Here is a 26,973-nt window from a genome sequence, read left to right on the forward strand (position 1 = left end):
TGCTTACGGGTGTATGAATGCTTGAGGGGTTATGAGCCATTGATGATGATAGTTTTTGTTCTCGGAGAACAAAAATCCATTTAATGCTAGCCACATAGAGCCTCGCTGGAAAGAAATGAACAGTTGTGACGGCGTTTAGACCGCGCTGATACGATATATCTGCAAAATAAATGCATAATTGGTAAACACATGTAATCGTTATAACAGTGTAATAGTAGGTGATTGGTAGCGATGGTTACTAAGCAAAATGAAGTAGCTGCGGAGCCGTAGAATGCTTACGCATTTAGTAGTTAATTATCAAAATTCTTGCGGTAGTTTTTAGCTGTATTACTGCTGTAACAAAGCCTAATGGCTTCTAGTATATTTATGTTATCGCATTATTGGGGATCGTTATGTTATTCTTAGAACGTCAGAGTAGCAGGCCTGAGGAGAAATTAGGTTCGTATTTTAACCATACTAATAGATGAACGGTTTCCTGCGCCGACATGAATCAGCCTCCAAAATTCTGATTTTTGAATTCCATAAGAAAGCCACGTAGGGCCAGCCAAAAATTGCCATGGCCAACGGTATTTCACGTTGTCCCGGCGGGGTATTGGGAAAAGTTTTCAACTAGCAATAGTCGCCCCTCAGCAGCACTTCATTGGGTACGACACCGCCTCTGCGCAAAGCTGACTAGGACGAAGGTTCGATACGACCCCATTGCAATACACCGTCTTACACTGGCGAGATACTTTTATAAAATATTTGCCTTTTTCTCAGCACATACTAGCATAACTGAAAAAGTGCAGTGTTATTCTAGTTGGTAAGCGTACTGTAACTACTACTTTTATTTAAAATAAGTTATTCCTTCAATGACGTTAGTATAAACATGTAGTATCTTTATGAAAAAGCAATGAAACGCCGTAATGTTTTGGCTACTCCGCCATTGTAAAGGCTAACTTTCACGTAATATTTATCAAGTAATCCCGGTCGTTATCTAAGAGGGCGTTTGGCATGCTTTGAAGGGGCCTCTATGTCCTCCACGCACGCCAGCATGCGCGTTCTGTGGGGGCGGCGAAGGAGGTGCGCATTTAGACACCCTGCATGCTTCGTGAGGTGGCTACGTGGGACTTGATTGTGACTGGTTTCGTCATCCGTCGTCGCCATAAAGATGGTGCGACCTGTTAGAGAGTTCGTGATCCATTGAGACATTCTGCCTCCAATGCCTAGGTCCCTTAGTGCATCGAGATTGGCGTCATGTAACGCATTGTCATACGCAGTTTTGACGTCAAAAACGAGTGTTCGACGGTGGAAACCAAGTCGACCAGACCGTCAATGGAGGATCTTCCTTTGCGAAAGACCGCCATCACGTCTAAGTAAAGGATGCTCTTCCAAAGAATCCACACCAATCTCGTCAACACCTTTCTTTCCATGCGGTTACTCCCACAGCATCGCCCTTTGACAGAGGAAGAAAAGTCACAGTTTCGTCCGAAAGGCGAAGCACCGATAGCGATAGCAAATAAGTAGATCACTGTACGAATTAAGGATAAAAGTTTTATCGGCCGTATGAACTTGTTATCATTTGCTTAATAACTAAATTAACTATGATAGAAAGTATAAGCGATAGTGAACCAGGACGCAGAAACAAACAAGCCAGGCACGTACCCAAGATTTTTTTTCGGAGGGGGGCCCACCACCTCCATCATCGTCATCATCAGCCTGTTTTATGTCCACTGCAGGACGAAGGCCTCTCCCTGCGATCTCCAATTACCCCTGTCCTGCCCCAGCCGATTCCAACTAGCGCCCGCGAATTTCCTAATTTCATCGCTCCACCTAGTGTTTTGTCGTCCTCGATTGCGTTTCCCTTCTCTTGGTACCCATTCTGTAACCCTAATGGTCCAACGGTTATCTAACTGGCGCATTGCATGACCTGCCCAGCTACATTTTTTTCCCTCTTGATGTCAATTAGAATATCGTCTATACCCGTTCGCTCTCTAATCCAAAGCGCTCTCTTTCTCTCCTAACGTTATGCCTAGAAATCTTCGTTCGATCGCTCTTTGCGCGGCCCTTAACTTGCTCTCAAGTCTCTGCCCCATATGTCAGCAATGGAAAAATTCACTGATTGCACACCTTACTTTTCAATAATAATGGTAAGCTTCCAGTCAGGAGCTGGCAATGTCTGCCGTATGCGATCCAACCTATTTTTATCTTCTGTGAATTTTCTTCTCATGATCAGGGTTACCTGTGATTAATTGACCTAGGTAAATGTGCTCCTTCAGTCTCTAGTGGCCGACTGGCGATCCTGATCTCTTGTTCCTTTGCCCGGCTATTTATCATTATCTTCATCTTCTGCATATTAATATTCTACCCCACTCTTACACTCTCTCTGTTAAGGTCTCCAATCATTTGTTGTAACTCGTCTGCATTGTTGTTGAATAGAACAATGTAATCGGCAAAACGAAGGTTGCTGAGATATTTGCCGTCGATCTTTACTCCTAAGCCTTCCCAGTTTAGTAGCTTGAATTCTTCTAAGCACGCTTTGGAGAAATTGTGTCTCCCTGTCCGACCCCTTTCTCTATAGGTATCACCCTGCTTTTCTTGTGTAGAATTAAGGTAGCTGTAGAACCTCTGTAGATATTCTTACGCGAAGGACGAGTCAGTAAGACGAGAAACTATTTACAGATTATATTTACAACAACGGTTGCAGCGTTGACCGGTTAGATTCACAGCGCGAGCCCAGTTCGTTCTTCCTCCTCTTTTCTGGAGTGATGGCGCCTACGCGCCTCGTTCAAACATACAAGTAACACACGCATGTAGCAATATTTTCCAAGCTTTTTACGTAAGCACCCCGATTACAACCGAGGTAGAAGAAAGGCAAGAGCCGAGGCTCTGCTCCGTTCATTCGGCAGGGAGAGAAACGCGCGCTTTGTCGACGCAGCCGAATATGCGAACGGCCAAACATACGCCGCCGTAGTCATAGACGCAGAGTCAAAAATCAGAACCGCATGCAGTGTATACACCAAACACTCGGAAATAGCGGAGGAAGTAGCGATTGCGCTGGCCCTCACAGAACAGGAATGCGAAGTTGTACTCAGTGACTCGCAAACGGCAATAAAGAATTATGCCAAAGGTCGAATTTCCAAGGAAGCCCTGTCCATTCTGGCCAAAGCGGGCAGATCCAAAACCGCGAGCTCGAGGATCATATGGTTCCCCGCGCACGTCACCACGGAAGGCGACGCGCTCTTGAACCTAAACGAGACGGCGCACCGGACGGCGCGAGACATGACCCGCCGCGCCGAACAGGGCAACGCCTCTCGCACAATAGCGAACGCTTCTCGAGCAGAACGGGACAGGCTCACCAGATACAACGACATCACCAGTGTATATTTGAACGCCAGAAGGATATACCCACCGCCGAGTCCCAAATTGAACAGGAGGCAGGCCGTCGCCTGGCGACAACTACAGACAAACACGTTCCCTAATCTATTCCGTCTCAAACGTATCTTCCCAGATAAGCATCAGGACGACACGTGCAAATTGTGCCAGGAAGGACCAGCAACACTCAAACACATGCTGTGGGAGTGCAATGCAGTTATAGGAGGGATGGCAGTTACTCCGGAGACCCTGTCGTCGAGGTGGGCCGCCGCTCTGCGCAGCTCAGACCTCGGAATTCAGATGTGGGCAGTCCAGCAAGCCCGTGAAGCGGCGTTGAGGCAGGGCCTTGACGTTCCTCCGTGGGAGACCTGAGCGCGGGTCGCGTTAAACCTTGCCGGACATACAAGAAAGTTGTATCCATCCATCCATCCATTTACGTAAGCGTTCTGTACTCCTTGATTACGTAGTGCCTCTACGATTTCTGGTATCTCTACTGAATCAAATGCTTTTTCGTAATCTATATAAGCCACATAGAGAGGCTTATTGTACTCTGCAGATTTCGCGATAACCTGATTGATGACATGGATGTGATCCATTGTAGAGTATCCCTTCCTGAAGCCAGCCTGTTCCCTTGGTTGACTAAAGTCCAGTGTTTGGAGATTATTTTGGTAAATGTTTTATATAATACAGGGAGTAAGCTAATGGTCCCATAATTTTTCAATTCTTTAACGTCTCCTTTTTTGTGGATTAGTATAATGTCAGCATTCTTCCAGTTTTCTGGGACCCTTGCAGTCGATAGACACTTCGTATAAAGAGCCGCCAGTTTTCCAAGCGTTATGTCTCCTCCACCTTTGATTAAATCGACTGTTATTCCACCTTCTCCTCCCGCTCTTCATCGTTCCATGTCTTCCAGGGCCCTTCTGGTCTCATCGCTAGTTATAGGAGAGTTTCTGTATCCTGTTCATTACTGTTTCTAAGTGAGGTATCGCGACTCCTCTGGGTAGTGTATACAGGTAAGCTTAGAATTTTTCCGCTGCTTTTACTATATCTTCGAGATTGCTGATGATATTATCCTTCGTATCTTTTAGTGCATACATCATGGTTTGTCCTATGCCAGGTTTCTTTTTTGCTGAATTCAGGCAGCGTTCATATTTTACGGCTTCTTCAGTCTTTCTCATGTTATAGTTTCGAATATCAGTTACTTTCACCTTGTTGATCAGTTTTTACAGTTCCGCGAATTGCGTAACAACGCTGTGCGGCCGCCAATCCCATACAACCGCGTAGAGCGCAGGACTCGGCGATTCTAGACGTACTGCGCTCCCAGCGAAAGGTTAAAAAAACTCCCACATAAGCACAGCAGAGAAGTGGCTACGTGAGGCGGTTCGACCGATAACTGTAGAAGCGTCATTCAAAACAAGTAATTGTTCTCCACTTCCGGCGGCGTTTTCTCTACTTCCTTTTTAAATAAACAGATGTTGATCCATAAATATGCTCATAAGCAACGGTAAACTTTTTATTATTCGCTTTTGCTTGAAGTTTGGTTGTTGACTTCGCTCTCTCCCTTAGTAGATCGCTTAATTTCTCAACTCCTCGCGATTTTTGTTTCCAGTTGCCAATTTTGCACGAAAATTGCTATACAATTAGGGAAAAACAGACGAGGTAACGGGCGACAGTCACCTTGCTTATGGCTTTAAGGGTTATTGCAGGGTTTCATGATGGACGCTCTTTCACATTATTTTATTTCCCATCTTACCTAACCCATATCACGTGTATATGGTTCCGGGCATCTACCAGCGTCGCGGCGAGCCATAACTCAAGGAAATAATGAAGCAAAGGGATAAGTTAAACGCAATTGGCGTTTTCTCCCGCCGAAACTTGTTCCATGAGAGTACAGACCAGCTAAGTAACAGCCGCATCCCTCTCCTGGCCCCAGGATCAGCCTAAACAAAGAAGGTTGAACTAACAAAACAACAGCTATGCGCGTGACGGTTGAATAGATGGTGACAACTGAACGCATCTCAAGTTAATCGCGCCGGTGCGGAATCTATGATAAAACTGTCCTTCACATTACAAGAGATGCCGATAACTACCGCCATCTAAAATGAGTGAAAAGGGCAGCATAATGCTGACCGATGAACAGCTGCCAAGTCTCAACATTGATCTGGCGGCGCTTTAGCAATGTGCGAGGAGTGGTGGCGTGGGTGGGGAGGGGGGGGAGGGGGTATGCCACTTGATATCGGGGGGGGGGGGGGGAGGCTGGGCCCCCCCGGGCCCCTCCTTGGGTACGTGCCTGAAACAAGCACAGACAACGCTGTCTCTGTCTCAGTCGCGCTTAAACATTCTATCAGGCATTCAAACTAACTAGGCCGCTAACGTGTTTTAATTAAATCAACAAGAATGGTGTCACGCGCGCACACATATACATGAACCCATCTCGCTCGATGAGCGTGGAAACTCGCTGTCAAAATGCTGCAGTGAGGAATCGTGGCAGCAGCAGCGCGCGAATTCACCCTCGTGCATCTGTCGCTTCAACGCGAACGCAGCGCCGAAAGCACAGTGCATACGAAGCTACCTGCATTACGCGCACTCTGCAAACATCGCAGTTCGCTTTGAAGACGACACCCGCGCGGGCGCGCACTTTGGCCATGTCGCAAATCGCTTGCGAGTGTACCCTACTGGCACGATACGGCACGGCGCCGTATCGTGCCAAATCGCCGTAAGCCGCAGCCGCCAGAGTACACCCCCTCGCCCTCGCCTAACCTAAAGCCTAACCTGGTTGCCTCGCGCGCTACAGAAGAGGGCGCGCTCCCGCCTCGTCTTCCTCGCTTGCGTACGCGAGATTTAGCCGAGGTCGCAGGCCCCGCGCACTCTCAAGTTCAACAAATGGCCACAGAGGGCGAAAAATCAATCGAGGCGCGTTTCAGCGTAAGCGCGCAAGTGGAGCTACTGTAATTTGGTCGCATACTTTAATTTGTGCTTTCTCTGCTAGGGGCGCTGAAAATGCTGAATTTTTTACTTTACACAAACCATTGACATAAACAATCGAGGTGTCTAAGAATGTTTTTTTACCTCAGGCAAATAGGCAGTTGATCTTTTTAAAATTTGATTGTTGAAGCTGCTTTTTAGCCATAGCGTCAAGGTTCTTGTACTTGATTAACCAACGACAGCCGACAGCCTATTGGTATCGATGTGTTTCCTGGCCGTTGGCGTTCGAATACTACGGCGGTAAAACATTTTCGAAAAGCATGCTGGTTTCGTCTGCGAGTCATTACATAGGCTTGCTATAAGGAGGTCTACTCCTGGCAAAAAATAGTGCCTCATTTTGTTTCGGCGTTGATTATCATAATGAATGCGGCGGAGGTTGAGGGAGTACGCTTGAAGGTACGTTTTTATGCCGTTGATCTCCATAACACCGTAAGTACGCAAACCGATGTCACAGAACACCCGATGCATCATTGTGTGTTCCCCGTCATCGCTTGTTTGCTGTACGCCTACTAATTCTTCATTTCTTCTTCAAGTATTGTATCGTCCTTTTGTCCTTGTTTTCTTGTGCTTCACTTACAGTATGTCGTTTTGTCAGCTGTAATGCGCATTTGCAAAACCAATACATGTTTGATAAGACGCAGTGGTTATCATAATTTCACTACATATGTATGAAGCTGGCACATATGGTTCAGATACAGATACCTGTATGCGGACTTGGACGACGTCGATGCGGAGATTAGGATAATTATGACACCCGTAAAGAAGAGGCAGCTGACGGCCGTAAGCTGTTTTATTTTATTTATTTTATTTTATTTGTACATACTGCAGCCCGATCGGGCTATTGCAGGAGTGGGTGTGAAAGGCAGAGAAATAAGAATAGTAAGTAATACAGGCCAATACGAAAAATACAAATAAACACAAGCCAAAACTATTCAATGGCCGGCAGGAATAAGTTTAAAGGAAGAGAACGAGTAGCACCAGGCAAAGAATTCCAGTGCTCGATTACACGGGGAAATAAACTGTATTTAATTGTGTCCGTACGGGCGAAATAAGGTGCGATGTTTAGGTGATGGTGACTTCTAGTATTAGATGGTTTCGCAGGAGTTAGGTAGTTATCCGAAGATATACGGCAAGAAGAGTTAATAACGCAATGCAAGAACTTCAATGATTCCGTGCGTCGGCGATCTGAGAGCGGTTCTAACCCTAGGGATGAAAGCGCTGTATACGGCGAAAAATCCCTATCGTACCTATGGCATATGAAGCGGATCGCTTTCTTTTGGATGGCCTCAATTTGATTAATGTGGCACTGTTTGTGTGGATTCCAGACGGGAGAAGCATAATCGAGTATAGGCCGGATTAGTGATTTATACATGAGTAGTTTAGTATCTCTTGGGGCTGTGGTCAATGTGCGGCGCAGATAGCCTAACTTTTTCAGTGCTTTTGAGGTTATTAAATCAATGTGCTTCGACCAACACATACTAGGTGTGAAAACAAGACCAAGGTATTTATATTCATTAACGCTCTGAATTGGAGTATTATTAACTTTGTAAGTAAAAGCGGAAGGGGTCGTTTTATTAGTGAAAGTCATAACAACGGTTTTACGGACGTTAATTGTCATTTGCCAGGTATCGCACCAAGAGCTAAAATTAGAAAATGATTCTTGAAGCTGTAAATGGTCATCAAAGGAGGAAATTTTATGATACAATACACAGTCATCAGCATACAAACGTATATTTGAGGTTATGTGATGAGGCAAATCGTTTATAAAGATCAAGAAAAGCAACGGACCCAGCACGGAACCTTGTGGTACTCCTGAAGGCACCTCTGTCAACCTGGAATTAGCTCTGTTAAAGGACACAAATTGAGATCGATCGGAAAGAAAACTAGAAATCCAGCTGAGAATGTGGCGATTATTAAGGATGGCGTCAAGTTTATACATTAATTTCGAATGAATCACTGTATCAAATGCCTTTGAAAAGTCAATGAAGATTGCGTCAATTTGGTTGCCCGTGTCGAGGTTAATACAAATGTCATGTGTAAATTCACTTAACTGTGTTAATGTGCTGAACCCACGTCTGAAGCCGTGCTGGAAATTAGTTAGTAATTTATGTGACTCGAGGTATTCCATAATGTGTTTGTAAATAATATGCTCTAACATTTTACACGAATGAGAGGTTATAGAAATTGGTCGATAATTAGATAAGACGTGTTTGTCACCGGCCTTGAATAAAGGAAGAACTTGAGCCATTTTCCAGGATGAGGGTACTGTAGAGGATGCCAGCGACTTACGAAATATGACAGTGAGGTAGCGACAGGTCCATAATGAGTACCGTACCAAAAACAAGTTCGGAATGCCATCTGGCCCAGCAGACTTCTTAGTATCGACTTTCAATATTATGTTCAACACACCTTCTTCGGTAATGTTAATGTCATTGATGGGTACGTCACTACGAGCAATGATGTCTGGAAGGATGACGTTGTTGTCGCGAGTGAAAACGGACTTGAAATAGTCATTAAATGCGTTTGTGATATGAAATGGATCATTGGTAGAATCATTGTTAATCACCATAAAAGTAGCCGTCGAATCACGTGGCAAAACAGACGACCAAAATTTGCGTTCTTTCCGCCAAACTACCCGGCCTGGTAGTGCTGTAAAGATGCTGTATAAGAGTGACACGCGGTGACAGGGAAATTATTATACTTAGCAGCCCACCGTACGTTTTGTAGCTTAGGTCTTCTTTCTTGTGCGTTTGTGCTACCCTTATTAATGAGCCATTTCTTGACTATGTTCTTGACTATGTAACCGCGTTTGTGTGGATGCGTAGACGTGTGCTTTTTGTTGTACTTGTAAAATGCAAATAGAATATTTTCAAGCTTACTCAATCTTTGGTGTCGTGTGCGTTTATTCCAGTCGAGGCCATCGTGCCACCGGAAACCGCATTCTGTCAGTAGCCCTGCACGAAATGCAACAGCTGGAGCGCGGCGGCACAACTCGGGGTAACGGCGGCGTTATAAACGAAAAACCGCTCAGGATGCCCTTAAAAGTCAGTTCAGAGTGTGCCTTAACTCGATATGACTCAGCGCTACATATATTCTGCTGCGCCTCGATTGTGCTCCCGCCAGTTTGGTTGCTGTGTGACAAACGTAGCGCCTATGTAGGCGCTACGTTTGCCACACAGCAACCAAACTGGCGGAAGAACGATCGAGGCGCAGCAGCCAGAAACCCAGTAAAGCCACAGAATACCTGGTAAAGCGGCAATACTGTTTCCGTTTCCTGTTGTACAGCGCCATCTCTGGTCGCATACTTTAGTTCACGACGCCACCGCTACGCTTATTTCCGTTGCACTGTGGAAGGTACAGTTTCCCTTCTCTAACTTTGTATAGGTGTTCAGTGAGTTCGCCGGCTCACTCTTGTACGCTTTCCCTCGCACATACAGCATGCGGCGCGCGGCGGCGGGTATATCGCCCTTGGACTTTACGCGCGGCATCACGGCGACGGCGACGCCGACTGCAGAAGTGCACCTGGAGTGTCCGCATAATTGCTATCACAATAAAAGAAAGCTTCCTGAAACGGAAGGGATCATAAATGCTCGGGGATATCAAAATTGACCCGCCGCGATCGCTTAGTGGCTTTGCGGTTGCTCTGCTAAGCACAAGGTCGTGGGGTGAAATCCCGGCCGCGGATAGCGCATTTCGAAGGGCGCGAAATCGAAGAACGCCCGTGTAGCGTGTACCGTGCACGTTGAATAAACTCAGGTCATCATCATCATCATCATCGTCGTCGTCGTCATCATCAGCCTGGCTACGCCCACTGCAGTGCAAAGGCCTCTCCCATACTTTTCCAACTACCCCGGTCCTGTGCTAAATGTGGCCATGTTGTCCCTGCAAACTTCTTAATCTCATCCGTCCAACTAACTTTCTGCAGCCCCCTGCTACGCTTCCCTTCTCTTGGAATCCAGTCCGTATCCCTTAATGACCATCGGTTATCTTCCCTCCTCATTACATGCCCCGCCCATGCCCAGTTCTTTTTCTTGATTTCAATTAAGATGTCATTTACCCGCGTTTTTTCCCTCACCCAATCTGCTCTTTTCTTATCCCTTAAAGTTACACCCATCATTCTTCTTTCCATAGCTCGTTGCGTCGTCCTCAATTTCAGCAGAACCCTTTTCGTAAGCCTCCAGGTTTCTGTCCCATACGTGAGTAATGGTAAGACACAGCTGTTATACACTTTTCTCTTGAGGGATAATGGCAACCTGCTGTTCATGATCTGAGAATGCCTGCCAAACGCACCCCAGCCCATTCTTATTCTTCTGATTATTTCAGTTTCATGATCCGGATCCGCGGTCACCACCTGCCCTAAGTAGATGTATTCCCTTACCACTTCCAGTGCCTCGCTACCTATCGTAAACTGCTGTTCTTTTCCGAGACTGTTAAACATTGCTTTAGTTTTCTGCAGACTAATTTTTAGACCCACCCTTCTGGTTTGCCCGTCCAGGTCAGTGAGCATGCATTGCAATTCGTCCCCTGAGTTACTAAGCAAGGTGATATCAGGGAATCGCAAGTTACTAAGGTATTCTCCATTTACTCTTATCCCCAATTCTTCCCAATCCAGGTCTCTGAATACCTCCGCCTGTAAAACGCTGTGAATAGCATTGGAGAGATCGTATCTCCCTGCCTGACGCCCTTCTTTATTGGGATTTTGTTGCTTTCTCTATAGAGGACTACGGTGGCTGTGGAGCCACTATAGATATCTTTTCAGTATTTTTACATATGGCTCACCTACACCTTGATTCCGTAATGCCTGCCTGCAATCGAAAATAATTTGGAGTCTCTCACCACAACCTGCATTAAAACTCCAGATTTTAATTTTTCACGTGCCCGAGTAACTGTCCAGCTCTAAAAATCGGCGGTATCTGTTTGAAGCCAAGAAGCAAGCCTGCGAAGAAAGTGTATGGAGGGGCAGGCAGTCGCTCCCCGGGGAAAGTACGTAGGCTGGAGGAGATGGAAACAACTTTATTAAAAGTACCAAGGAGTGTAAGCGCGCGGCAAAGTAACGCGACCTAGAGGAAAGTATAGGTAGCGTTGAAGGAAGGCGGGAAGGACAAACGAAGAGAAGCGTCGCGGAGGACGACCGTAGGCAGAGGGGCGCCAGGTTGACCTCCTCTGGCATTTGCTGCAGGTTTTGTTTGCTGTACAGACCTACTCGGATACCGTCCTCCTCGCGCACTGTACGCTGCATGCGACGGTGAGCCAGCGATGGCCACCCAAGCTCGCGCGCACAAGGGAGGAAGCGCGCCGTATTCCGTCGCGCGCATGCCACCGGTGGAGGGAACGGAGGCGGGGCGTTGTACTGCGGCCGCGCGCGGTCCCACGGGCTTATCTTGAAAGCGACCTGCTTCCGGACCAGGACATAGTCTAATTGGGTCGAATGCTTGTAGCCTTGTGTGTGTTCTCACTCCTCAGTTTGCGTTGAAACTGTGCAGCAGCGCGAACCTGCACAGGGGACACAGGAAAAAACGAGGACAAGCGCTTACTCACCCTTGTAAGTTACATTTTGCGTTGAAGCGTCACTTTGCTCGCTGCTGCTGCCGCGCGATTCCTCACCCTAGCGCTTTGACGGCGAGTGTCTGCAGTCATCGAGTGTGAAGTGTTCATGTTTGCCTGTACGCGCTGGTACCATGCTAGTTAATTTAGTTAGCGTATGTTTACAAGGGGGCTTTCTACTCCGACGGCTGCTGCGTATAGCGCGGCCGCGTGAGCCCTGTCTTGAATACGATCTGCGATGTGGACAGTGTAGGCGTTTAGGCGCACCTAGGGCCGATAACGTCGTGTGTGCTATAGCTCCCATGCGCTTACGCTGGAGCTGGAGGTAAATGACTCATCAAGCTGGAGGTAAATGAGTGATAGATTTATAAAGCGTAGCGCATCAAAGCAACGCTAATGCGGTGAGAGGCAGCTTAGTCTACCGCAGCGGGATAGGTATGGTATGGTATGGTATGGTATGGTATTCCTTATGCGATGGCGCACACCCACTGTGGAGGATTAGCCAAGATTTGGATGAAATCGGCATAAGATAGACTACTTCGTCTTCTTCCACATCCATTTATAGCGCAGTGCAGCCGCGTTATTTAATTATGTCGCCACCGAATTTCGACTCATGCCTCGTGCTGAGCGGCAGAACGTCTAAGTTGCCGAGCGACCACGGTGGGTATATGAAACAAATATAGGCGTTAGTATTCCAGTGAGTGAAAAATGGAAGGCTGCGAAAATTGTGAGCGAAAAACGACTTTTTATTTAGCGAACATACGCCCAGAAAGACACTCCATAATACGCGCAGGTGGGGCATTCTCCGGCCGTGATCGCCTCACCTAACGCACCTGCACCTACAACACGCCACGGCCGCCACCACCATAAGAATATTTTAGGTCAATTAGGGGCAAGCGCACATAGTCATTCATTTTGCTCTAGCTGACTCAATAAGATGCACGTGTGCTAACTTGCCGATCAAGCAATATTGCTAGGACTCTGATGAAGGATTGCGTGATGAGGGGTGACCGAAATTTCTTTGTCCGTGAAGCGTCACTTCTTTAATGGTGATGGTAGTGTAATCTGATCACAGCGGTCTCCAACTGCTCAAGCAGTGGCCACTGCGATTTAGCTTTACGAAATACCGACAACAGTGATTGTCACGACCGCGTGACAATAAGTATCACTGTTGAAGTAAACGGCTGTTATACCGAGAAGTGCTGTGAGTGCTCGGCAATCAATGTCATAGGCGTGCACACAATTTCTAAGGAGCATGCATTTCGACTTGATTGCGTGTTCACTTGAAAAAAATAAAGCCAAATTCCTTAAATACGGGGATAAAAATGCAGACACGGGACGCAGGCAAACGGTTCTTTATTATTTGATCCAGTCGAGTTGGAGGCCTTGGGCTAATGCTTTGGCAAACGGAGATGTCAACAGGGGGGAACGTGCAAAGAGCTCCATTAAAAGCCTCAAGCAGGTTGACGGCACAAAGCCTCTCAGCGGAAGAAGGTATTTCGCAATAACACGGACTGGAGAAAGCAACCTTGAGAGGGAGACATGGGGAATTGAGGAAAGGATATTGATTGCTTTAAACGAAGATGCATTCGCTGACTTCACAGACTGCGTAGTGTGAATTTTAGGTACTGATTTCTTCTCCTAATTCGAAAGTTCATCTCCTAGTTTGCGAACCCACTTACTTTCGGAGCGAATATAATTTTGCGGCAGTTGCTCATTCAGTGGCACGTGGTATTTCCGGGAGTGTTCATACGCCGGAGCGAAAATCTAAACAACTAAGATTGGTATTCATTTAGGGGAAAACTCTCGCCAAGGTTTTCATTTGTCCTCGGAGGCTCGTTAAGATGGCCGCTTTTCTAGCAGTAGCTTTCTCACTTTTTTCGTTCACTGCAGCGATCTACACGCCAATGAGTCCATTAATGCTTGACACAATGAAGACGATGGCCGTCCCGGTTTCTCGTATTGCCGTGCTCTGTATGGCTCCCGAAGCTGCAGTGCTGGGGAAGTTGGTTTCACACTTCCCTGTTGCAGTGACTCTTTGGACGTGTCCGAACCATTCAGACAACCACCGCAGCTTCGTCCGATACGTGACACAGGAGGTAGATTTCCCACGACCAGGTTTAATAGTTGTACCGTATCATACTTCCCTGCCAACCACTGTATTCAAGTGCGTTGCCGAATTCCAGAAATATCACTCAAACGTGAACTGGATTTTCTCGGTCAAGCAGCACTCGGATGTCCTCGACAAACTGCTAGAGGAGCCGTGTCATGTGGTAACCGTGAACGAACGTGATATCAATGCGCCTTACGACGACTACAAGTTGTGCCGACAGCGAAACGTTCTCACTACTCCATACGAGCTTTCGAAAGAGCACGTACCAGCCTTAGGGACATACCCTAAGCACGAGGTGATCAACTACGCCTTGATCGATGGGCCTACAAAATCCTGCAGCGCGTTCCGCGGGAACGCTGTAAATGCAACTGTGGAGGCTTACGAGGCACTCAATAATACGCTGATCCTGCAGTGTAACAATCGCAAAGGGGGCAGTTCAATGCTCCTAGAGCGACGCGCAGACGTTCTCTTCGGTACCCGTGCTGTGAAATGCCCTTTGCAGACTCCGTGTTTCGTCTACGGCTACTCGATGCATTCGCCAAGCTACTTCTGCTTCCTCGTTCGTCGCGGCGATCCTATATACCCTTCCTTTGCCCGTAATTGGTTTTCTTTTCTGAAGCTCTCCCTGATATTGACTCCCTGCGTAGCCATGTTTTTCTTTTCACTCCGTCTGCAGGGCGGCTTATTTCCGAACGAAGCGTGCAGCGTTTCGGTGGCGAGCGACTTCTTGCTAAGCACTTTTCTTGGCCGAGGTCCACCTCCGGGCATGAGGTCCAATTTAACGTCCAGCAAGTTAAGCATGGTTGCGTGGACCACCGGCGTGTTCTTCCTGCTGAACTTCATTCAGATGGAAATCACGGCATCCAGAAGTGTTCCGTCTTACTCGTCAGAAATTCGGCACATGCGTGAGTTTGCAGCGAAGCTAGATACTGGCGCCATCTTGCCGTGCGTGTCTGAAGTGACGTCCCGCGCTCTGCGGCTATCCGTCGGCAATGTGACTTACCTGAAATCGGTGCGCAGAGCTCTTGAGGCATGCGGACGTCGGTGTACGTCATACGGGAGTCAAAACGGCTGTCACGAGAAACTTAGGTTTGGGGGCTACGCTGGAATAACATTATTTAAGGCATCTACGCTGCAATTCGCACAGGGAAATAGACTTGTCTTCGGAGAGGACGTTTTCCTGACAGTGCTGAGGACATCCCCGACGCATGGAAGATTTCCTCTGAGGTAAGATTGTTGCGACAATACAACGTCAAAACCTTTCAATATGTAAAACGTCGGTAAAGATTGTAAAGGTGCAGTTCTGGTCATGTTGACCTTGGGGTGGTTACGACACTTCAGCGCTGTTAGCACTGAAGGAATGTGTTCTGACCGCACACCAGCTTATAAAGCTAACGCTTGACGTAGGACCTTTGTCCTATCGTCTTGGAATAGCAGCTGTGTGCACAGTCATGATATAATGGAATGAAAAAGCATATATTTCAATATTTAAAAATAAGCAATCCTTCTCAAATTGTGACCGTTGCAAAGTATAATTCTGCCTGAACTTTGCAAGTGAGAGAAGTAAAGGCAACGACGTTATTCGCATGGTAGAATAGAAAAAAAAAACGCAACAAGAACACGGACAAGTCTGAACGACACATGCGTTCAGTCTTGTCCGGGTCCTTTCTTCCACTCCTTTGATTTTGATGTATTCGATGTGCCAACTAGCCCAGCAGCAAGCCTTGTTAAGACGTTATTAAATATACAATTTTGGGCACCTAGACTTCTCAAGTGCGGAAAACGCTAGATGTCGTTTTCCTTCTGCCCCAAACCTGGCCGGCAATGTCTGCTTGCCTGTACTTCACTGCAAAAGGTGTATTGTTAAGTAAGAAGATCCACAGCGACTCACGACAATTGGAGACACTGGCAGAGAAGCGGGCAAGAGGACAAGATACTTACTCAACGGATGTAGAGCAATGAATCGCACTGGTGGCACACGGGTTATCGCGTTCTGCGTCTGAGTGGTAGGCGTCAGGCTCGATTCCTGGCAGGAGCGCCCTCATTCAGATATGAGGCGCAATGAAAAAAAAAAATGCTCGTGCACTTATATTTAGGTGAATGTCAAAGGAACCCTGGTGGTCGAATGTAATCAAGAGTCGCCCATTGCGGCCTTCCGCACTACACACTGTGCAGCTGCGGAACATTAAACTCGGTAATTGAGCAATCAAGAGAGCAAATTCATAGTGATCGTTAATTGGTGGCATCTGCGCCGCCTTGCATTGTGTTAAGGTTACTTTTCCTCTAGGCGTCTTTAACAGCGCATATGTCAATAGGTGGCCTGCTCTATTTCTTCTTATGCGCTTTTGCATCGCATTTCCCAACCGGTGCCTTTATTTATACTCTGCTCTCTCTGAAAGTGTCACGAGTGTCACATTAATAACAGTACCAGATAATTAAACGAAATAATGTGCTGGGAGAGAAGTAACGTCTCTCTGCTACTACGATGACAACACCTGGGCACCCTCAGTGGTATTCACTCGCATACATGTTCACGCACGCCCACTCGCACTCACCTGGAATCACTCACGCTCAAACAGGCCTCCACTCACGCTTCCTGGAGTTCAAACTAACGCCGAATTACACACGCTTAGAGTCACTCCGGTTCATACCCACGTCCACTTACCGCCACTCATTCTCTTCGATACACACGTCCATTCACACCTCACCAGTACTCACTTAATGTTCAAACACACTCCCTCTCTTCGTCACTCCTTGACACTCCCAATTGTGAACTGCGATTCGGTATGAGTCGCAGTACTCACGAATGAGTGTGCCGACGTGACCATGACACTGAGCCTTGTGTCTATGCCCGATATCCGCAGGCATCAACATCGGCGGCTCCTGCTGGCCCTACAAGAGTCGGGCCTTCTTCAGGCAGTCGAGTCGCGTGCGTTTACGCCACGTCGGAACCGGAAGCTGATCTCGTTCAACGTCCCGTTCTACGATTACATGTTCGCCTACGTTGTCGGCGTCGGCGTATCCCTCGTGGCTCTCTTATCGGAAAGAATGCGTCGTAGATATTGCGAGAGGAAGTCGCGTAAGCAGCCCCGAAAATGCGCATGGTTACTTGCAGCACGCTGAGGATGTAGAAAAGAACGCTTTATATCCTACACCGTCTTATGCCCAAAACAAAAAAATAATGATAACGAAAAAAACAGGCTGGGTTATCGCAGTCTTTTCGCATATTTTGGCTTGTAGGAAGAACACAACGTTTACAGCATGGCAGGAAAATCAACCTTTTCTTTAACGTGCTCGGCCATACCGGCTTGTTTGGACATGAAATTGGAAGCATTATGGAAATGGCGTCAATTATAGTAGGTGTTTCTATCGCAATACGTCTATTCAAAACTATCACACCTGTGAAATTTCGAAAGTGTGCCATCTTTGAACCACCGCTGGAACCCGCACTAGTTGCTGTGATTATGTAGTGATTGCTGTGATTTTCCTTTTTTTTAATAAAGGGGAAACCAGACATCCACCCGTTCGTAGCAGTGGCTACAAAGGAAACCAATACGGGCTCTCCGAAAGAAAAGTCTCGCAGGTGAAGAAAAATTCGTCCTGGCCGGGGACTTGAGCCCGGGATCACCGCCTTTCCGGGGCAGCCGCTCTACCATCTAAGCTAGCCAGGAGGCTAGCAGATGGCAGGGTGAAGTCGAATTTGTTGATAACCCGAAGCAAAGGTTCTGTGCAAACCCGCAAAGAGGAGGGAAGTAATTAACAAAGGGGAAATCAGACATCCACCCGTTCGTAGCAATTGCTACAAAGGAAACCCATTTTTTTGTGAAGCCAATTCCGCAAATCGAGATGAACATTGAAGGGGTGGTTGCTGCCGAAGATCCCCGGTTTAACATTCGCCATTCGCCAGCTTGTCTCGTGCTTGTCCTACTTTGTTTATACAGCTTTTTTAATTCAAGTTTACAGCTTTCGCTTAGCCGAACTAGTCGGTTAATCGAGCCCGCTATCGTTTTCCTCGGAGCGTTGTCAATAATTTCCTTCACCTGAAAAAAATCTTAGAGTGAGGTTCGTGCTGCTGTCGGCGAGTTTAGTTTTGGTTCAATCCAGTTACCTTGCTGAAGCTTTTGCTTTGTTCTTGTTTAGTTTCCACATTATCTTACTGATATTGCGTGTTTTTTTTTTTGGGGGGGGGGGGGCAGGTCAGAATTGATAGTTTCTATTCGATGTTTCTCTTCGCGTTTCATGCTTTAAAGCGGAGCTTTCCCTGCCTCTCCAGCGTGCGGGGTTGGTTCGTGAATCGGTTTGTTGCCTGGTAGAGTCAGCTTATGTCGAAGACAATGTAGCCGTAAAATGGGTCCATTACGGAGACTCCGCAATAAAAACTGAACGGATTCGGGGGACTGCGTAATCAGAGGTGACGATTTGACGGGCAAAGTCTTACGATGTGCGTTCTTGCAAGCGTTTTCAGTTGGTTTGCAGCGGGGCTTGATTTCGCCGGCGATGCATAATTCATATAATATCAGACGCTATCATAGTACAGCCGCTTAGGTGCAGCATGCGTAACTATAGTGTTACTGCTTTTTTTCACGTGGTTTGGCGCGGATGTCTCGCGCAATAGACGTAGCAGGTACTTTTCCTACATAGACTGCGTAGAGGGAAAGCAGGAACCTTTACAAGACAAAAGGAAGCCAGAGATCACATTTCGCCGGATAGGCTCAGTCGGGAAGTCCGTGGGGTCGCGCGGTTAGCCCATTAATTACTACGTGTTCGCCGCAGGTGTTGAAGCTTGAGACACGCATCGCTATGCATCACACTTCTCTTTACATGCACCCGTGCACACGACCACTACCTCAACATTCGCAAAATGCGGCACTAGACTGCAAGTGATCGCTGCAAACCCGTCGCGTACCACGAAGCCTTGTGAATCTGTGCTCGCATTCAAGCGTAAGATGTAAGCAATCGCAGATGTTGCAAATAAAACGGACTTGCTCGTATTGTCTGTCTCTTTGCGGATAACTCAACTGAAGCAATTCAAACACTGTTTCGCTCATTGTGGTTTCCAGCAAGTGCGTTACATCGGTAGCATTTTTTTTATGGTAACACTTCTCTTTGTGCGAGCGTTCCCACACGCGACATGGTTCTCGGACACAATCACTGATGCCCATATATTAATTACTTTACCTGGCGATATCTATCTCTGGTACCGCACTCAAAGATAAATACGAAAACGAAGCTCAGGTGTGAGAGTTGCTACTGAATATAGTTCCGAACTTCAAGGTCGTCTTTAACGTATTAAAGGAAAAATATTCACTATTGTTCATTCTGTGTGACCTTACAGGAAAATATTTACGCAAGTATTGTTGATTGGGTCTCATCCAATAATAAACATATAGAGATATAGAGAGCGTGGACGCGAACTCGATGGCTTATTGAACATAGCGGCCGCGATTACCCTCCCCGCGCCGTAAGTTCAGCGTCATTTGTACGCGGTCATTTATACTCAGCGTAGAGGAATAGTGCAGATAGAATTTCCTTCCGCTAACTTTAGCGCAATTGCAAATGTTTTACAATAAACGTCCTTTTGCTTAACATCGTATCACGATGTCGACTCTAAGTAGGCGTAGTAGGGACCAGATTTGTGGAGTGGGAACTCCGAAGTGGGAATAATTCCGGAATCAGTGCATATTTTTAAACACCTGGAATTTAATAGCAATGGAACGATGGCACCAGTCAGGCAGAAGGAATGGAAAGGGAATGAGAGCCCAGGATTTTGGAATGGAATAGGACTGGAATGGGTAGATAGTTCTGGAGCAACAAATATTGATTTGAAGGAGCACTTCAAAGCCAGCAAATTTGCGAATTAGAGTAAGGTAGTCTAGGCCAAATTATTACATTTCTGAATTCTTACTCAATACGGTATCTTCCAGTAACTTCAAGTATGTGACTACCTCAGCCGTGGTAATTAAGCAATTATAAACGACACAGTGTATTCTACACTTCCGAAGAGCCTAAAGCATTTGTGCGTTACAGTGCTAAAATGTATTTAACTTTACCCTGAAACGATTTTGACGATATTGTACAAACGTATTGAGTCATTGTATATATAGTAGGTCCTTGTGATCATTAAGGGACACATTCAGTCACCCCGCGGAAAGCGTGTAATTGATAAGGTTTTAAAAATGTGCATCGCTTCCGATAGCAGCGGGACCGGTCCCTTTCGTTTTATGCAGCGCGTCACCATCTACCTAGCGGACGCGCATGAAGTCGGTCGGGCGAGCTATCCGACTGGCTGCCCTTGTTGCGTCATCCACAACCTTTCCCAACGTTAATGTGAACAAACGTAGTTCTTCATTGTTGGAATGTTGGTTAACTTGTTTCTGTAAAAGAGAAAGAGAATACACAACGGCAATTCATCAGTAGATTGAAGCACTTCTGGCAAACTGCACGCGTCGTCTGCATGTGTTACGACATGCTTTGTGTTGGCGTGATCTGCATGGTCAGTGTAGATGTCATTTTTTCTTTTCGCGAGGACCATAAATCGACCTTGCTGCGTTGTGGGCTGCAAATCTAGTGATTGGTGACATCACAAGCTGTGAAATGATGTTTATCTTCATGGCAACAGGCGAGCGGAGTGGCTGCAGCGCATGGGGCTGTCGGTATTCGATCGGCGCAATGATCTACGCATTTGCGGCTGTGATTTGGCACCGGAGGATTACTACCACAAAAGAGAGTTATAGGCGTGTCCGGTATTGCGCTATATGTAGGCGGACTCGGCGTTTTGCAGGATGGGTGGAAACGCAAACTTGAGCGGCTTGCAGGTTGCAGCCACATGATGGCGCAGAGCTCAACCGCACAAACACAGGGCTAATATATTAGTATATTTTGCTGCTAGTGAAAATTCTCGGCAGCAGCGTAATCGCAAACTGGTTGTCTTTTTAAATGTTTAAAATGTTTTACATTTGCTTATAGCAATATAAGCTCTCTGTTTTGCTGGTTGAGCTCGGCGCCGCCAGGTGGCTGCACCGTGCAGGCCACTCACGTTAATGCCTCCGCCCATCCGTGAAAAAGCCAAGCTCCTCTGCGTTTGCCAGAAACCGGGCACGCTCGGAGGTGTGACAGAATGCTCGCAGCGTATGCAGCTTGGATAGCTCTAGCTTGGGATCCACGGCGAGCGGCTAGCGGAAAAGTTACAGAGGCTTCGCGCGTTGGCTCCAAGACACCGGAAGCAGCAGTCACGACGTCATACCATGAAATAGACCCAGCGAAGGCGGAGCTTTGTCCCGACTGCTCGGCGAACGAAGTGAGGAGGAAACGCATGGCTAGGGAAGAGGGCATCTTGTAATCGTCCATAGCTCTCTCAGTATGAGACGCTTCACTTGTGGCGCGAATGTGAACGCTTTATTAAAGATTTCTGGTGTGCTCGTTGGTACATAGCTCAAGGTTAAACATGACACGACAGAAAATACACGAATATGAAGTAACGAAACGAGTGCATCCGTGTCACTCGTCCCGTGACTTCTTGTCCGCGTATTTTGTGTCGTGTCATTCTGAACCGTGAATGGTTTACTGTAGCTGTACGTACACGCCTACATTTTTTTGTTCTAACCGTTTCAGGAACTCTTCAGCTACAGCAGCATTTAGTTGTGTAGAATTTATCGATCATAGGAAGAGCTTGCTTAACGTAAGTCAGGAAGATGGAGGACAAAAACAAACGGTTGCACCATTCGTGAGTCCACGGTGATTTGGAACGCACGCGATGTTTTTCACACATTGTGTAGCATCGAGAGCGTGCAATACCAGGTGACGAATAGGCACGTTGGGAGAATCGTGGCTGTCAATATACCGGCAACATTGAAACAAAAAAGACCGTGTTGCGAATCATATCAATGCGCCTTGATTTCGCGTTAGTCATCAAAGTGACGTAATAAGCTGGGTGCATGTATGACGTAGAAAACTGTGTAAGATTACTTGACGCGTCGCTTTATTTGACAAAGAGAATAATTACGGAAGAATGACTGATTTTTGGAGACGGCGGATTTTAATTAGAAGGCAAAGCCTGCTTGTATTATAGCCTGCGATGTTGGCGTGAACCATCAAAAACGTTGTTGTTGTTGTTGTGGCCTGTGATGCGTGTGGCTCCTACCCACGATGGGGGATTGGCCAAGAGATGGGTGGATTATTCGAAATTATTATGGAGCATAAATTTCCTAATAGCTATTAAAATAGCATTGAACAGCGCAGAATTACCTGTTAAATAAAATCAGGAAAGTAATATTGAATGGGTAATAATGAACTTAAAAGTAAAAACAAAAATAAAGGAATTTAGCAGGGCATTCGTTTAGATTCCATAAGGAATGTTCGGACAGCGAAGCATGCATCCGTGTGGCTGAATCCCAAAGTGGACGCTCCGAACGAAAGAATTGCAGGTTCTGTCAAGTCCAGGCCAATTCTTCGAAAAGGTATTTCCAACCATCTTTTTCGAGCCGCAGTAAAGCGGCGACAAGATAGAAGAAAGTGGTGTATCGTCTCTTCCTCATTACAAAAAGAACAGAGGGGGGAGGGAACCAAACCCGACCTGTGTAAGTAGAAATTCAGCGAAGGTATGCGGCAGCGTAATTTGGTGAGGCAGACCTCAAGCATCTTTGTGTCACAGGATTCGCTATGCCAGGGAAATGCCAGGTGCTTATACTCTGGAGAAGCAGTCAAATGTGGGTTTGATAAGGCTAATCTTATTGATCGCATCCGAAATCTTGCCGCCGTGATCTGTGCTGTCACTGGTAGGATAGGAAGAACAGGGCCGGATAGTGATGCATTTGCCAGTGAATCAGCAGTTTCATTAAAAAACAAACCTTTATGCCCTGGCACCCAAATCAAATGAACACATCGCACATGGGCTGGAACTAGTAAGCGGAATAGTTTTAGCATGGGTGACTCATTAGTACCGGTAAGGCAAGAGCATACTGAAAGGGAGTCAGTCAGAATGGCAGCCGTTGTAATAATTGGGTCTAAAAACGTGAGGAGTTAAAGTGAAGCCAACTTCATAGGTCTCGAGCGGGTAGCTGTAGGCTAGTAGTTGCAAAATCGACGTACCATGCCGTCCGAAATAAGCGTGAAGTTTTTCTGTGAAAACCGCGCTTAATTAAACATGGCGAAGCAAGTTTTCATAAGCAGGTTCGATTACTATGGCGCGTTTATATTTTCATTACCATTTTGAAAAAACCTAAATAATGACAGGCTTTGGCTTATTTATTCGCTCTGCTCCATGTGGGAAAATCTTATAAAAAGAACCACGTGAGATTTCTGCCTGCCATGCAGGCCATTCTTCCGAAACTGACATGTTTTGGAGATACTTGTATCATGATTGCAAAAACTGAATATATTTTGCAATCAAGCCAATTATTCGTTAGTTGAACCGGCGTGGCTGACTCATGTATCTACTGTTAAAAAAAGAAGACATTCTAGAAATTACAGCCAACAACTCAATGCCAAGATAACATGCAACAAAACGCGTATGATCTTGTACGAAAAATTAGTACGTGACACTATTTCCAACGTTGTGAAGACATCGAAAATATGTTTTCAGCTACTAGGCAAACACGGGTGCTCGAGTAGTGCGCAATGGCAGAGAGAGCGTTTCATTCGCTTGAATTGGAGGAATGGCGTGAACCGGCTCAGCCACTTCAGCAGGCGGAATGGTCAAAGTCTCGCCATTCCGAGGAGTTAAAAGGCGTGGAATTGCGGGAATCTCAACTCTCCGCAATGGAAGGGGAATAGAATGGAGATCTCCACTCCCAAACCGTGGTAGGGACGCCTCGATACGTAAACAACATGCCAACAGAAGTCGGAGGCACACTGCTTCAACCGCATGCGTGCAGTGACTGCAGTTGAAAGGTTGTTTCCGCATCCGCCGGCATGAGCGGAAGTGGCGTTGAGTGGCACGCACACTGACATTGCCTAAAGTCTCTGTCAAAGTGCGCTGTTGGGTAGAGACTCCAGTGGTGGAGAACGGCGTGAAATGAAGCCAGTGTGTTTCTGTATTTGAAAGAGCCGTGATCGCAAAGAAGGGCGGATTCGCTGGCGCAAAGACAAACAAATGAGGCACGCATGATTCAAAAGAGTGAGACATTACGCCTTTATTACCTAATCTGAATTTTATCTCTGCAGAATTCCTCGTCGTACTTTTGAAACTTGTTAGGTCCGCATAAGAGATCGTAGATGAAAAGGCAGGCGCTGCTGACGTTCTGCACCCCCTGCCGGGTGACCCAGAGCTCGCAGCCTGCATTGGAGACAAGTAGCGTATAATCATGCCGCATTGCAGGACCCGCAGAACAAAATCAGCATTAATACATCACAACTGCATCGCCATACTGCGTGATCATCGGATACTGCATGCATGTGGGGAAAACAAAACTCACGATCAAGAAGTACAGAGAGCAACGAAGTTGCGAATACGCTGGTGCATTAAAGGAGAATAGAATCAAAGGCACCTGAACGCGCACACATATTTTTTTTTAGCTTACCTTAAGTATTGGCTGTGCGGTAGTTATGAATTTAAGTTAATCGTGTAGAAAAGAGAAACTGAAAATTAGGTGCACAGGTCGTGGTGCATTTCTTCTGCAAAAAAATTTCCCGCACTCTAGTTCCCACATTGATATTTCTGGAATGCAGCGAATTCCCTAAAACTCTATTTTTTCACTTAAAGCTGCAGAGCGAGACGTGGAGCCTCTATTGGCATACCATAAATCATTCTGCATTGCTCCTGAACTTTACGTACGTGGACACGAGTGCAACTTCTGAGTGTCATCAAACGCCAACTGCAACAAATTTTGCCCCGTCTAAGTAGCTTCAGTTCTGACTGTGTACATATAAAGCACCCTGTGTGCGAAATTTTATCTTTTAAATACGATTGAACGCATCGAGTTATAATTTGAAAGGTAGACATTCTTGACGTCGAAATTGAAGGAAGAAAACGAAACGTTGCCATTGCCGCTCGCGTGAGGTGACGCATGACCCTGAGAAGCATGACTCCGCGGCGCGCTGAAAAGTATCGGGTGCCACGGGCTGGTAGTTACGTCATGTCCGGTAACCACCAGATGCACGCATTGTTTGCTTAAGTTTTGTTGAAAGGCTGCTGCTAAGAACATTACACAATTACCAGTCCTCCAGCTTGGCTATCATAGTTTCAGTGGTGTGTATCACTTTTACTACCTATTTAACCAGAGTGAAAGTTCGTTCCAGATGGCCTTGAAACTTCGAGTCAGTCCCGAAGCGAGGACCCAACTTATCGGAAGCAGAGTGATGAAATTGTTGTTTTAAACCTGCCCTACCTAATGAAGGTAAGTACTCGCCCTTCATTTGACAACCTCTCTTCATGGAAATTTGCTGATCTCTTTGTCCATTCTAAATAGTGCAGTTCATTTATACTTTTTAGGATCACACTATTTACATGGACGAGAAAGAGGAACTTCAAAGTATTGGCCGGCGAGCATGTTTAGCACGATGACAGAGTATATGTGCAGTCGAGTTTACCAGCGACATGGCGCCATCTGTCACACAGCTGCCAGTACACAGGGAACGTGGGCGTCTCTCTATGCTTCAACCATACAGAAACAATTTGATGTTCGAGATGGCCGGCAGCCCCGCAAATCTTCAATTATCTCCAATGAAAACAGCCATCGACTGGAAAAGACTGCCCTAAAATTTTCATCCTTCATGACTTGCCGCGTTAAGTTCAACGCCGCCGTTCATGTACTATATAAACATTGAGGCTACCTGAGGTACTGTAAAATAATAAGTAAAGAATAAGTAAACAAGTACAAGCCGTGAAACATACATTATACAACGGCTTCTTAAGAACAGTACACATCTTGAAGCCTTCCCTAGAAACTACCATGTCTTGTGCAGTCCTCAAACAACCACTACGCTGAGTAGTTTTTTATTGCCATATCAGGGGCGAGGACTTACGGAGTCGCCATCTGTCGGAAGCGCCTCGCTTGCGTACTATGAGGGATAACGCGGTGCGCTCCTCATAGGTTTGCCCGTCGGCGCTCGATAAGAACACCGCGCGGGAGCCCTCCTGGACATTTCTGTGCGTATGTCGAAACGGAAGTAGTTTTTACTGTCAAAATAATAATCTGGGGCGAACAGAAAGCGCAGAATATTTGCAGACATTATCTCTTTACCGAACACGTGCATGTGAACGCCCACTGCACGCGGTCGCCGCGATGGAGTTACCCGAACCGGCTTCATGCACGAAACGTCGGCAGTCACTGAGAGCTCACTCTGTGAAATATGTTCTTATAGTAGGCTACCTGTATAGCAAAATGGAGCATCATAGCATGAAGCTTGAATGCAGCGATCGCGCGTGCTCGTGGAGACCGATTACGGGTCAGCATGCATGTGCTTGCACATTGTTTCGGTTTCCCTGTGAGCGCGTTTTCGCACCGTGCCGTGAGTTTTAAGTCGCAGCATATGAGAATATGACAGGGCACAAGCAACCATTGTTGTGCGGACACTATCAGATGTGTCCAAAATAATTTCGTTATAACTAGCGACTTCGTCGCCTACGACGGCGACTTGTGACATTCCGTCGTGACGATTCAATCTTGTTTTTCTAAAGTCTTAGACGTTTCAATATCAAGATTTCTCAAGTTGCGTCGCACTGCATGTTTATCGGACTTCTCTCCGGGCAATTACCCGCTGTTTCTTTTACTTAATCCAGTAAATTACATTGTTTGGTGCTGCACAAGCATGAGCATATCCCAGGCCTTTTTTAATTTGCCTTTTACCGTGCCCTTTCAATTCCAGTGAACTTACCACTAGCTAGCATCAACAAGCTCATAGACCAAAGCTTCCTCACAATAGCCTGGTAGCGCGCGCGGGCGAGCGTCTCAGTACGCGCATTCTGCTACTCAACGAACATTGCAGCCCCGACGCCGTATCAGAAATCTGCCTCGCGGAAAGGCTTGCTGCACACCCGA

At 46.6% G+C, this 26,973-nt stretch overlaps 1 protein-coding gene and 1 non-coding gene across 2 annotated transcripts in view; both read right to left on the bottom strand.

Moving 5' to 3' along the window:
* Nucleotides 1-529: 529 nt before the first annotated feature.
* On the bottom strand, nucleotides 530-670 carry LOC126541027 (U4 spliceosomal RNA). Its single transcript, XR_007601610.1, has one exon. It is a non-coding gene; the product is annotated as a U4 spliceosomal RNA (small nuclear RNA).
* Nucleotides 671-24,101: 23,431 nt separating this feature from the next.
* LOC129380127 (uncharacterized) overlaps nucleotides 24,102-26,973 on the bottom strand; it is a 36,618-nt gene continuing 33,746 nt past the window's right edge. The window contains exon 6 of the mRNA XM_055076476.1: nucleotides 24,102-24,269. Coding sequence (XP_054932451.1) covers nucleotides 24,130-24,269 — 140 coding nt within the window. The 3' untranslated portion in view covers nucleotides 24,102-24,129. The remainder of the gene's footprint in view (nucleotides 24,270-26,973) is intronic.

This window comes from Dermacentor andersoni, chromosome 2 (genome assembly GCF_023375885.2).
Source record: "Dermacentor andersoni chromosome 2, qqDerAnde1_hic_scaffold, whole genome shotgun sequence".
NCBI classification, from domain to species: Eukaryota; Metazoa; Arthropoda; class Arachnida; order Ixodida; family Ixodidae; genus Dermacentor; species Dermacentor andersoni.